Source organism: Marmota flaviventris, chromosome 8 (genome assembly GCF_047511675.1).
Source record: "Marmota flaviventris isolate mMarFla1 chromosome 8, mMarFla1.hap1, whole genome shotgun sequence".
Lineage (NCBI taxonomy): Eukaryota > Metazoa > Chordata > Mammalia > Rodentia > Sciuridae > Marmota > Marmota flaviventris.
This window is the reverse complement of record NC_092505.1, coordinates 58,060,690-58,074,533: the sequence shown is the minus strand read 5'-3', so window position 1 is coordinate 58,074,533 and position 13,844 is coordinate 58,060,690. Positions and strand designations below refer to the sequence as shown.

Below are 13,844 nucleotides of genomic sequence, written 5' to 3'. Positions count from 1 at the left end.
AAACTGCAAGATATTTTTCCAAAGTGGTGTAAAATGACATTCTTTATACTTCCTCTAATAGTGTATGAGATTTTATGTTACTCTATATCCTTGTCAACATTTAGTGGTAGTTTTTTTTTCCTTTAAAAATAAGTTTAGTCATTCTGGTTGCTGTTTATCTTGTTATCATTTTAGTTTTTAATTTTTGTCATTACTGTATTATTTGCTCTCTTTCAGACTGTTCGGCATGGTTTTCCTTATCAGCCCACTTCATTGGCCTTTGATCCAGTTCAGAAAATCTTAGCTATTGGAACAAGGACAGGTGCTATACGAATGTATCCTTAATATTTGGTTCATTATTACCTACATTAATATTAATTAAATGTTCTTAAACATTCAGGTAAGAGAAATATTTATGTCTAAATAAAATTTATTGCTTCTTTAGAAATAACTATTTTGAGGTACTATGGTGCACGCCTATAATCCCAGGGAATTGGGAGGCTGAGACAGAAGGATTGCAAATTCAAGAGGCCTCAGCAATTTAGCCAGGCCCTCAGCAACTTGGCAAGACCCTGTCTCAAAAAATAAAAAGGACTTTGGATATGGTTCAGTGGTTAAGTGCCTCTGGGTTCAATCCCCAGTACCAAACAAAAAGAGTAACTATCTATAAATATATGTGCACATTTTCATCTGATGTAAGTTTTCACTTCTCTGATATGCCCTCCACCAAACAAAAAGAGTAACTATCATGAAAATCAAATTTATTGACATGTTTTTAATGTCTTTGAGATTAGTATTGATGTCCTTTCTTAAATTCCTGTTATTGGTAGTTTGTATTTTCTTTTTCCTGATCACATCTTGGCTAGAAGATTATCAATTGTACTGCTTCTTTAAAAAAGAATCAACTTTTAGATTCATTGCTTTTTCTCTAATGTTTTACTATATTCTATTTCATTAATTTTTGATTCGATCTTTTTTTCTTTTACTTTGGGTTTAATTTGATCTTATTCTTTTAGTTTCTCAAGGTAGAAACAGATCATTAATTTGAGAATTTTCTTCTTTTCTACTGTGTACCTATAGTACTATAAATTTCCTCCTAATTGCTTTAGTGTCATCTCAGTTTTTCAAATTAATTATATCATTTGAGATAATATAAACTCACAACTAGTTGTGAGAAATCCCTTGTACTTCCCCCCCCCCAATTTCTTCCAGTTGTAACATCTTATAAAACTATAGTATAATATCACAATCAGAATATTGATACTGAGACCATCAAGATACAGGACCCTTCTACCACTATAGGATTTATCATGTTGCCCATGTGACTGCTGTCCAATCTAACTTTCCACCACCATTATTTGACCTCTAACAACCACTAATTTAGTCTTCATTTCAAAAATTTTGCCATCTTGAGAATGTAATATAAGTAGAATGGCATAGTATATAACCTTTGGGGTTCAGCTTTTTTTTTTTTTAACTCCTCATTAATCTTTGAAGATTCACCCAAATTGTTGTATATATTCATCCCTTGGGATCTACAAGGGATTGGTCTCAGTTCCCCCCAGGGATGCCAAAATCTACAGATGCTCAGGATTCTTATGTAATGTGGTATAATATTTGCATAAAACCTACACATTCCTTTGGAATGCTTTAGATTATCTCCAGATTACTTAAAATATCTAGTGTATATAAAATGCTATATAAATAGTTTTTACTACTATATTGTTCAAGTAATAATGACAAGAAGAAAGTCTTTGCATATTCAATACATATGCACTTTTTCCCCCAATATATTTGATCCATGGTTTGTTGAATTTGTGGATGTAGAGCCCACCAATTTGGGAGTTGACTGTATAAGAGCAGTTTATTCCTTTTTATTGTTATTCCACAGTTTAACTGTTTACCTGTTGAAAGATATTTGAATTGTTTTTAGTTTCTGGTCATTATTACTAAACAGCTGTGAATATATGTGCATATTTTCGTATGGTATAAATTTTCACTTCTCTGATATAAATGCCTAGGAGTAAAATATGGGCAATCGTATGGTTATTGCATGTTTTATTTTTTTAAGTATAAAGTTCAGAGTTATTAAATACATTTATACTATTGAATAACTGTCATTGCCATCCTTCTCCATACATGTTTTCATCTTATAAAACTGAAACTCTATAATAAATAATTTCACATTCCTTTCTCCCATAGTCTCTGGAAACTACCATTCTCTTTTTGTCTCTATAATTTTCATTATTTTAGCTATGTCATATTAGTGGAATCATTTAATATTTGTCTTTTTTGTGACTGGCTTATTTTATTTATCATAATGACTTCAAGGCTTATCCAGGTTGTAGGGTATGCCAAAATTTTCTTTCTTTTTAAGGTTAAATAAGATTTCATTGTATTTACACACCATATTTTGATATCCTTTCATTTGTCAGTGGATACTTGGGTTGCTTTTGTGGTTTAGCTATTGTGAACAGTGCTACTGTGATCATAGGTCCTCTTTTTTTTTTAGAGAGAGAGAGAATTTTTTAATAGTTATTTTTCAGTTTTCGGCAGACACAACATCTTTGTTTGTATGTGGTGCTGAGGATGGAACCTGGGCTGCATGCATGCCAGGCGAGCGTGCTACCGCTTGAGCCACATCCCCAGCCTATAGGTCCTCTTTGAGACATTGGTTTCCAGGTATTTTGGGTATGTTTCCAGAAGTAATTCTATTTAAAAATTTTTGAGGAATCTCCATTCTGTTTATTAGTTTTGTAGTAATACTAATTTACATTCCCATCTGTAGTCAACATCTTTTGCTGAACAAAATGTTTTAATTTAAGATCATCTATTTATATAGCTAAACTTTAAGACTTTTAATTGCAAGTCTTATGTAGACTTTGGACCAGAATTTTCAGGTAAAGCAATTTCCATAATAGCAGGGTTTTGTTTAAGAATTTTTTTAAAACTTATTTTATTTTTAAAATTGATTGATTTATATGTCTATTTATTTTGGTCTCAGTCTAGCAGTCTTACATGTTTTCTTTTTATCTAGGACTAGTTTAACTATAAAGCTTTCAAACAATCTTGAGTAATAAAATCATATTAAAATAAGCAAAAGGTGAATGGAGTTAAAATTGAGGGCTAAAAGTTCTTTCATCTTAACTCCATAATGAATTTTAAGAATTATCTTAAAGTGTTTATAAGAAAATTTAAAATTAGACATGCATGTCAAACCAAATATTAAACAAGGTGTATAAACCAAAAGCATTTTGCCAGAAAAAGGACATTAGCTTAATTATGCTTAAAAGGTGTAGGAGAGGGCTGGGATTGTGGCTCAGTGGTAGAGGGCTCCCTTAGCACAGGCGGAGCCCGGGTTCGATTCTCAGCACCACATAAAAATAAAGGCATTGTGTTGTGTCCATCTACACCTAAAAAAAAAAAAAAATTAAAAAAAAAGTATAGGAGAAACTTCTGTCAAAAAGAGGGGACTTTCCATAGGAACTCTCACAGAAGTATTCCTAGGAATTTGAGGGGGCAGTTTACCTTGCTGGGTTTTGAATTAAATTTCTACTCAGTTTTTCTGCAGCACCCCATTCGTGATTCTATCTGATGGCCAGAGCTAGAGTTGGTTCTGAGGAAATATTTGCAGTCATTAATATGCTGCTTTTGGGGATTTCTAATCAGAGCATCACCAATGAGCCAAATATATCCCCTATTACATGTATCAGAAAATCCGAACACCAAGGGGAGTGTGGGATTGCTCAGTGTGTAGGATGATCATTCCCTTCTGTACACCTCCCACATGAACTGTATTTTTTATTTTGGGGGGCTGGAGGATACTGGGGATTGAACTTACAGACACTAAGCACTGAGCCACATCCCCAGCCATATTTTGTATTTTATTTAGAGACAGGATCTCACTGAGTTGCTTAGAGCCTCACTTTTTCCTGAGGCTGGCTTTGAACTTGTGATCCTCCTATCTCAACCTGCCAAGCCATTGGGATTATAAGCGTGCACCTATAATGCCACCATGCCTGGCTTTCACATGAACTGTTTGAGTTTCTTCTAACCCAAGATTGTGGTATATTTTTTCTCACTTGGCTTCCTGTGAGACCACTTCATGTCATAGGTAAGATGCTCTGACACTTCTATCATGAGTTAGTCACCCAGGGGCATTCAGAGTGGGCCAGAGGGAGCATTTGTCTCTGAAGTTTGGAGACCCTCATGTAGAAAAATTTCTAATAGAACTATTTCCTGCAGCCATCAAATCCTTTAGCTTCTATCCAGTTAATTATCATAAAAACAGACTAATCAAATACTAATGGACAAAAGAACATGTAAAATGATTAGATTAAAGTGCACATTCAGATCAGAACAGAACCAAATCAGATATCCCAGAGTGAGAGTGACCACAAGGTCAGGTGGAGACTGGCAAGTTAAAGAGATTTCAAGCCATATAACATGAGTTACTTATAAAATAATTTCTTCAGCTTGGTGATCTGCTATGGGCCCCTTACCTCATTGATGCTATGCCAGAGAACTTTCCAGTAGTAAGTGCCTCACTAGAGGGGCCACTGAATACGTATCAGCTTTGGTAGTCAGACACTATATTTTTCCTCTTGAGGCTTGTGGAGTTTTAGGAGCAGCTGAAAGAAGGATGGAGTGAAATCCCCCAAATATCAATGAACAAGAAGCAGCAGAAAGGAAACAGCTGCTCACTGAGGTTTAGCCAGACTCATAGAGATAACAACAACAAAGGAAACCACAAAAGAAGTTGCAACTATACCTGTATTGATCATTATGCTCAGGGGTTCCTAATACCTTACTGAGGGCTAGTCAGTCATCCCTAGTCCTTCCCAGGTGTCCTCCCTTGGTGTCTAACCTCATAATGGAGGTGTAAAAATTTCCCAAGAAATTTCCCTTAGATTTCCTGTGTTCTTTTGGGTTGCCAGTTAGCTGAGAATCAAATCTATCCTATCAGTCACAGTTCTTCCTGGTCAGGGGTCACTGGCTAAAGAGAAAATGGTCCAGGGAGGAGAAGCTAGGTTATCAAGTAGAATGGTCTTGGGAACACTCCCCACCCCCAAATGGGTGAGCACTAACAAGCCTCCCTGAGTCCTAACAACTTAATGGAATTAGTCCAGGCTGAGCTGCTGCTACCCACTGTTTCTACTTCTGGAGTTAAGGAAACTCTTAGGAGCCATTGGGAACCCTCCAATCTAGGAAGACCAAGGTTGTTCCTGCAGAGCAACCAGAAATTTGTCACGAACTTTTCACGATCTTTTCCTATTTGGTACTGCTTGCAAATAACCAAACAGTCTTAAGGCAAGCAGGAAATTTTTATTCAGTAGCCTAAAAAAGGAGAAGGGGAGCTCAGGCTCTAAACCTTCTCCCCAAGCAGATCTGGTGTCTGGGTTTTTATCAGAACTGATTTATGAAGGGGATGGTGTAGAGTATTAAAGCTGTCTCTATAAGGGATTGGCAGTTGGCAGTTGAAGAGTGGTTATGGGCACCCAGCCTTGATTTCCACAGTCAAGCAGCTCCTTCTAATAAGCAGATGAAAGCAATAAGTTACTGGTAGGTGGGTTGCATGGTTGCATGGGGGGGGTGTCATCCTGCTGACAGCTGAATCATATGGTATATCTATTTTTAGTTTCTTGAGCAATCTCCAGTACTGTTTGTAATTAACATTCCTACCAACAGTGTACAAGAGTTTCTATTATCCACACTTTCACCAACATTTGCTATTTTCTTTTAATTTTTTTTTGATAGAAGCTCTCCTAACTCAGATGAGATGATACTTTGTTGTAATTTTATTTGCATTTCTCTGGTGGCTAATGATTTTGAGCGTTTTTCATATATTTGTTGGTCATTTGTATTTTCATCTTTTAAGAAGTGTTTATACAGATCACTTCTCCATTTTTGAAATTTGGATTAAAATTGTATATTTTTTGTTAAGTATTTTGATTTCCTTATATTTTCCAGATATTAACCATTTATCAGATGAATGGTTGGTATATATTTTCTCCCATTCTGTAGGTTTTCTCTTTATTGATTGTTTCCTTTGTTGTTCATAAACTTCGTAGTTTGATACAATCCTATTTGTCTAGTTTTGTATTAGTTTCTTGTGCTTTTTAGGTCATATTGAAAAAAATCATTGCCTGTATTAATGTGACAAAGTGTTTTCTTATATTTTATTCAAGTAATTTCATGTCTTATTATTTAGATCTTTGATCCATTTTGAGTTGAGAGATAGAAGTCAATTTTCAATCTGCATATGGATGTCTATTTTTCCTGATACAACTTATTGAAGAGATCTTTCTCCAGTGTTTGATTTTTGTGCCATTGTCAAGAATCATTTGGCTGTAGATGCATGGGGTAATTCCTGGAATCAACATTCTGTTCCATTGATATAAGTTTCAATTTTTATGTAAGTACCATGATGCTATGATTACTATCTATAGTGTGTCTTGAAATAAGATACGCTAACACCTCCATCATTGTTCTTTTTGCTCAAGATTTTAGAATTGTTTATTTTCTTGCTCTGTGAAGAATATTATTGGTATTTCAATGGGGATTGCAGTGAATCTATAAATCAATTTGGGTAGAATGGGCATTTTAACTATTAATTTTTCTAGTCCATGAACATGGAGTCTTTCCTTTTTTTGTATTTTATTCAAATTTATCTCATTAATGTCTTATAATTTTATTGTTGATGTCTTTCATTTCCTTGGTTAAATTTATTCACAGTCATTTTATATTTTTATAGCTATTACAAGTGGAATTATTTCATGATTGCTTTTTTGGCAAGTTTGATACTAAGGTATAAAAATGCAACTGGTATTTGCATTTTGAGTGTGTGTGTTTTATATTAATTTATCAGTTTTAATAGACTTTTGGTAGTTTCTTTAGGCTTTTATATGTATGGAATTATATTGGCTGCAAACAGGCATAATTTGACTTTCTTCCTATTTTCTTTCTCATTCTTAGTTGTTCAGGATAAAATTTCTAATACTATGTTGAATAAGAGCAGTTGAGTATGGAATCCTTTCCTTGTTCCAGATCTCAGAGGAAATGCCTTCAGTTTTTTTCCAATCATTATAATAGGGATATGTGTTTTAATATTATAACTTTTATTATGTTAAGTTATGATACTTATATACTAAATTTGTTTAGGATTTTATCATGAAGACATATTAAATTTTATCAATCCATTTTCTGCATCTATTGAAATTATAAAGTGATTTTATCCTTAATTCTGTTGATATATGTTTATTGAGCTGTGGATGTTGAACTTTCCTGGCATCCCTATGAAAAGTGCAATTGGATCATAGTGAATGATATTTTTGATTATTGATGGATTTAGTTTGCTTATATTTTGTTAAGAATTTTCACTTCTGTATTCACCAGGAATTTGGTCTATAATTTTCCTTTTGTGTATGTGTCCTTGTCTGATTTTGATATCATGGTAATCCTGGCCTCATAGTTTGAGTTTGGAGGAGTTCCTTCTGTCTCAATTCTTTGGAATAGTTTGAGAATCATTGCCATTTCTTCTTCATAAGTTTGGTAAAATTCATTGGTGAAGCTATCTGGTCCTGGGCTTTTCTTTAGTGGGAATCTTTTAATTAATGATTTGATCTCATTTGTTACTGTTTTTGTAATATCCTCATGGAACAATTTTGGTAGGTTGTGTCCAGCAGTGCATTAATTTCTTCTAGATTTTCTAATTTGTTAATGTATGATTTCTAATGATTGATTGTATTTCTGTAGGATCAGTGTATTAATGTCTCCTTTTTAATTTCTTATTTATTTGGGTTGTCTATCTTTTTTTCTTTTTTAAAAATATATATTTTAGTTATAGGTAGACATAATATCTTTATTTTATTTTTATGTGGTGCTGAGAATTGAAATGAGTGCCTCATGAATGCTAGTTGAGAGCTGTACTACTGAGCCAAAACCCCAGCCTCTCTATTTTTTTCTTGATTATCTTAATTAGTGGTTTGTTGATTTTGCTTATCTTTTCAAAAAAGAAACTATTAATTTCATTGATCTTTACTTTTTTAAAAAAAATCTGTATTTATACTTTGATCAATGTTGTTTCTGTCTTCCTACTAATTTTGGGTTTGCTTTGCTCTTGCTTTCTAGGTCCTTGAGGTGTATTGTTAGGTTGGTTGGTTGAATTTTTTTTGGTAATATTAGGTACTTATTATTATGAACATACATTTCAGAACTGTTTTTGCTGTATTCCATTAGGTTTGGTATTTTATGTTACCATTTTCATTGTTTTGAGAATTTAAAAATTTTCCTTTTGATTTTTTTCAATGACCTGCTTGTTTAAAATTATTTTGTTTATTCTTCATGTATTTGTATAATTTCTACAGTTTCCTTTGTTATTGATTGTAGGTTCATTCCATTGTGGTGCAAAAATGTAATATGATTTAGTTTTAAAATTTTCTTAAAACATATTATGCTATGGTCTATTCTAGAGAATATTTAATATACTGAGTTAAAGAATGTGTATTAAATAGGTATTAGATGAAATATTCTTTAAATATTTGTTAGGTCATTCATCTATAGTATAGTTTAAGTATGATGTTTCTTTATTGACTTTTTTGTCTAGAGGATAAAAAATGGAATGTATGTGTGTATAATATATATGTATGTTAACATGAGAGTGATATAGAAGAGAACATGGAGATAACATGTTTAAAGTCAGTAATATTTTCTTTTTTTAATTTGTTCTAATTAGTTATACATGATAGTAGAATGCATTTTGATACATCCTACATAAATGGAGTATAACTTCTCAGTCTTCTGGTTGTATGTGATGTAAAATAACACCAGTCATGTAGTCATATATGCACGTAGAGTAATAATGTCTGATTCATTCTACTGTCCTTCCTACTCCCATACCCCTTCCCTTCCCTTCCCTCTGTCTAATCCAAAGTAACTCTATTCTTCCCTAGCTCCCTGCCTGGGCCCTTATTATGAATTAGCATATGCATATCAGGAAAAACATTTAGGTTTTGGGTTTTGGGGATTGGTTTAGCATGATATTCTCCAGCTCCATCCATTTATTGGCAACTGCCATAAGTTCATTCCTATTTATGGCTGAGTAATATTTTATTGTGTATATATACCACAATCTATCCATTTATCTGTTGAAGGGCAGTAGGTTGGTTCCATAATATGGCCATTGTGAATTGAGCTGCTATAAACATTGATGTGGCTGCATCACTATAGTATGCCGATTTTAAGTCCTTTGGGAATAAACCGAGGAGTGGGATAATGGGATCAAATGGTGATTCCATTCCAAGTTTTCTGAGGAATGTCCATACTGCTATCCAGAGTGGTCACACCAATTTGCAATGTATGAGTGAACCTTTTTGCCACATCCTCTCCAACATTTATTGTTACTTGTATTCTTGATAATTACCATTCTGACTGGAGTGAGATGAAATCTCAATGTAGTTTTAATTTGCATTTCTTTTATTACTAGAGATGTTGAACATTTTTTCATGTATATTTGATCATCCATATTTCTGCTTTGAAGTGCCTGATCAGTTCCTTTGCCCATTTATTAATTAGGTTATTAGTTTTTTTGGTGTTAAGTTTTTTGAGTTCTTTACATACATATCCTGGAGATTAATGCTGTATCTGTAGTGCATTTGGTAAAGATTTTTTCCCATTCTGTAGACTCTCTGTTTATGTCCTTGATCATTTCCTTTGCTGTGAAGAAGCTTTTTAGTTTTATTCCATCCCGTTTGTTGACTCTTGATTTTACTTCTTATGCTTTAGGAGTCTTGTTGAGAAAATCATTTCCTAAACTGACATGATAGAGAGTTGGGTCTACTTTTTCTTGTATTAGGCATAGGGTCTTTGTTCCTGTGTCTAAGTTCTTGATCCACGTTGAGTTAAATTTTGTGCAGGGTGAGAGATGGGGGTTTAATTTCATTTTGCTATATGTGGCTTGCTAGTTTTGCCAGCACCATTTGTTGAAGAGGCTATCTTTTCTCCAATGTATGTTTTTGGGGTCTTTGTCTAGTATGAGATAATTGTATTGAGTTTATCTCTTGTGTCTTCTATTCTGTACCATTGGTCTATGTATGTGTTTTTGTGCCAATACCATTGCCATTTTTGTTACTATGGCACTGTAGTATAATTTAAGGTCTGGTATTGTGATGCCTCCTGCTTCACTTTTCTTACTGAGGATTGCTTTGGCTATTTTGGGTCTCTTATTTTTTCAAATGAATTTCATGATTGCTTTTCCCTTTATACCAGTATTCTGAGTTGGAAGAAAAAAGAATTTAATACTTGGAGTGTACATATGATGAGGTTTAAAAAAAACAAAAGTTATTACAGGTTTTCAGGCTTGAAAAGTCCATTGAAGTATCCTATGAATTTTTTGGTTTGTTTTATTTTTATTTTTTATTTTTTTGGTACCAGGGATTGAACTCGGGGGCACATGACCACTGAGCCATATCCCCAGCCTTATTTTGTATATTTAGAGACAGGGTCTCACTGAGTTACGTAGCACCTTGCTTTTGCTGAGGTTGGCTTTGAACTCATTATCCTCCTGTCTCAGTCTCCCAAGCCCCTGGCATTACAGGTGTGCGCCACTGCACCCGATTATCCTATAGGTTTTATAATCTCTGAACACATAAATATTATTCTCCATAACCCATTGAAACAAAAAGCTTATTCTTTTTTTTTGAAAATTTTTTTTAGTTATACATGTGCACAATCTTTATTTTGTTCATTTATTTTTATGTGGTGCTGAGCATTGAACCCAGTGCCTCACATGTGCAAGGCAAGCCCTCTGCCACTGAGCCACAACGCCAGCACTCTTTTGTTATTTATTCTTATTATGAAAGTTGGAAAGGTCCTGGAGGCCAAAAAAGTTAGATGACCACTGGGGGTTATGCCCAGGTGTGACTGGCTTATTTCTTGCTCTGACCCCAAAAAGAACTGCTGTGATGGAATTTCAAATACTGGCTATATAAGGGGGTGTCTGCAGCTGGGATTTTGTCTATAATTACAAAAAGATTTTGGTGGTGAACCTTCAGAATCCCAGATAGTGCATTTAGTGGTTGTTGGTTAGTGATTTGGTGTTTTGCTATTGTTTTTTTGATTTTGGGTTTTTGTTTTGTCTTTTTGTTTTTGGTCTTTTGTTTATTTGTTTGTTTTTAAGTTAGTATTCTTAACTGGATTCTGACTTAGGAAGTGTAGTCAGAGTAGTGTAGTGCTGTAGGGGACCAGCTCCTGCTATGAGATGGCTCCCCAGACCATTATGATGTCCTGAGGGTCACTTGGCAAGGGGGCTTTGGCCAGGTGATATTAGCCTACCATCTTCTCAACAGGGCGGAGGTCATAGTGAAAGTTGTGCTGAAGACAGAAGGGAACATTCCTGTTCTGTCAGAACCTGATAGATAGGTTGCTGGCCCTGGAACACGGAAACATGATTCAGCACTTCCAGATTATCAAGACTATGCACAGTATCTACCTGGTCATGGAGCATGCAGGTCGGGGAGAGCTATGGTATTGTATCCCTACTGCAGTGGCCTGCAATAGGAGAAGGCCCTCAGAGTGTTCAGGCTGATCGTATGTGCCACATGCCACTGCCATGAGAAAGAAGGGCATCGTGTAGCTCGACCTGAAGCTGGAGCATGTGGTGGATGCCAGGGGTAACGTCATATTCATTGACTTTGGCCTGAGCACCAGGTTCATGCCTGGGTAGAAGCTGAACAGGTTCTGGGGCATTCTCCCATACTGTGCCCCTGAAATCATCCAGGTGCAAGAATATGAGGGTTCCCCAGCAGACATCTGGAGGCTGGATGTCACTCTCTATCTTATGCTCACAGGGAGATGCCCATTTAAGGCAAGCACCACTAAGCAGCTGCAGAAGCTGATCATGCAGGCAAGCTACAACATTCCCCTGCACCTTTTGGAGGGAGCACTGAGCCTCATCCAGCAGATGCTGATGCTGGACCCCTCGCAGAGGCCTACTCTAGAGCAGGTAATGGGACACCCATGGCTGAGCCAGGGCAAGGACTCTTCTTCACCCAGTCATTCCAACAAGCCACCCCCCCAAACCCCCTGACTCTGCCATCATAACCATCATGTTTGACATGGGTTATGTCCCCTTTAATGCCTGGGTTGCTCTGGAAAATTTAAAATTTGATGAGGCCATGGCTACCTACCTCATTCTCTGGCACTGGAGAACCCAGGGGGGTGGGCTGCAAGCTCCAGGTAAAGCTTGTGTACTGTTGGGTGTTTGTGCCTTGCAGATCCTTTCAGTGTCTACCCCAACAAGTGTGCCAGTGAGCCAGCCTTTTCATTGGCCTGTGAGCAGTAGAAGGCTGAGGAGTCCAAGCAGTTGGGGCAGAAGGGTGCTACAAGTGCCAGTGTGCCTGCCATTCTTCTCCACTTCTTCCATGTGGGCACACCCCCTCCCAGCCTAACTTCCCAGCCTGACCCTGTGTCCCACAGGCCTGAGTACCTCAGGCCCATCTCCTGGCTGATCCTCAGTAGGTAGGTTACAGAAGGCTGTAGTTTGACCTCCCAAGGGCAATTCATTGACAGAGCAGGGGGGTCACTAGAAGGATCACTACCTGCATTCTACAGCTTTGTTGCTACATGCCGTGCTTCTGCAGGCTGACCTTAAGAAGAAGAGTGGCTCCAATGGAAGGTGGCCACAGATAATCTTGGTTCTGTAACAGAGTGGCTCCAGTGGACATGCACACATGAGACAGACAGACCAATGGACAGCCAGAAGACCCTGAGCCCTGAGCATCCTGATATCATGAAGTGGGCATCGGGTCAGGAGTGAATTCAAACAGCTTCAGCAATGAGGTGTGCCAGCTGGCTTGGGCTTGCCCAAGTGGATTCTAGCCAAGAGTCTGTCTGGATCCACCAGGACTCTCCTCTGTCCCCACTTGCCACAGACATCAGAGACTCTTTTCCCTGGAACACTTTCCCCTGCCCTATTTTCCTCTGGCCTTCCTGCTGTGCTTCTGGGAGAGAAGAAATGGTTCTTAATAAATTTCTGTTTCTTACAACTTGTATAATATTGATGTTTCAAAGATTTTTTTTAAGGGGACAGGTTTAAAAAGAGTGAGAAAGGGCTAGGATTGTGACTCAGTGGTAGAGTGCTTGCCTAGCACAGGTGAGGCACTGGGTTCTATCTTTAGCACTACATAAAAATAAATAAAATAAGATATTGTGTCCATTTACAACTAAAAAATAATTTTTAAAAAGGGGGGGGAAATAGCCAGGCCACAGTGCAAGGGCAGGAGTTCAGTAGTCAGTCAGTCCAAGGCCTTGACCACTGTGCCTCCCTCTCTTGTTCATTGTAGATAGAGATTTGCATACCTTGAGGCAGTATAGATTGGGACTATGGGGGACATTGGATCACTTGGGCTTGAGCCAATGTAGATGGGGACTCAGTGTCCTAGATCTAATGTAGACAGAGATTCTCCTCTTAAGCCACTGAATACTTGGTTCCATTGGAGCTGATTGCTTTGGCCAGAAGAATCCCTTTTCTGGTCTTCAGGCCTCTCCCTGAGGTATGTGGAGAGGGTGGGTGGCAGCTGTTGGAGAAGACAGTTCTGGAAAGGCATTGAAGACTCCAAAGTGTTCTATGGAATCATCTCCATAATTCCATGTGCAGGGAAGCAAGAGGTGGGCCAGTGGGCAGGAGTGGGCTTGTTTGCAGCAGTGACTGGGTGCTTCACTGTTTGCTATGCAGCCTTTATACCCCAAATCTCCTCCTGGTCATTGCTAAAGGTCATCAATAGTGAGTACATGAAATATATGGCTCTGGAGATATTAAAACTCTCTCAGGGATGCTACATAAAAGCCAAGTGCACTCATGTGGAATT

The 13,844-nt window shown here is 36.9% G+C and overlaps 1 protein-coding gene across 2 annotated transcripts in view; it reads left to right on the top strand.

The window, feature by feature from the left end:
* Positions 1 to 13,844, top strand: part of Stxbp5l (syntaxin binding protein 5L) — a 334,167-nt gene that overhangs the window by 46,242 nt on the left and 274,081 nt on the right. For both annotated transcript variants that reach the window (XM_027936010.2, XM_027936009.2), the window contains exon 2: positions 217 to 314. In XM_027936010.2, coding sequence (XP_027791811.1) covers positions 217 to 314 — 98 coding nt within the window. The remainder of the gene's footprint in view (positions 1 to 216; positions 315 to 13,844) is intronic.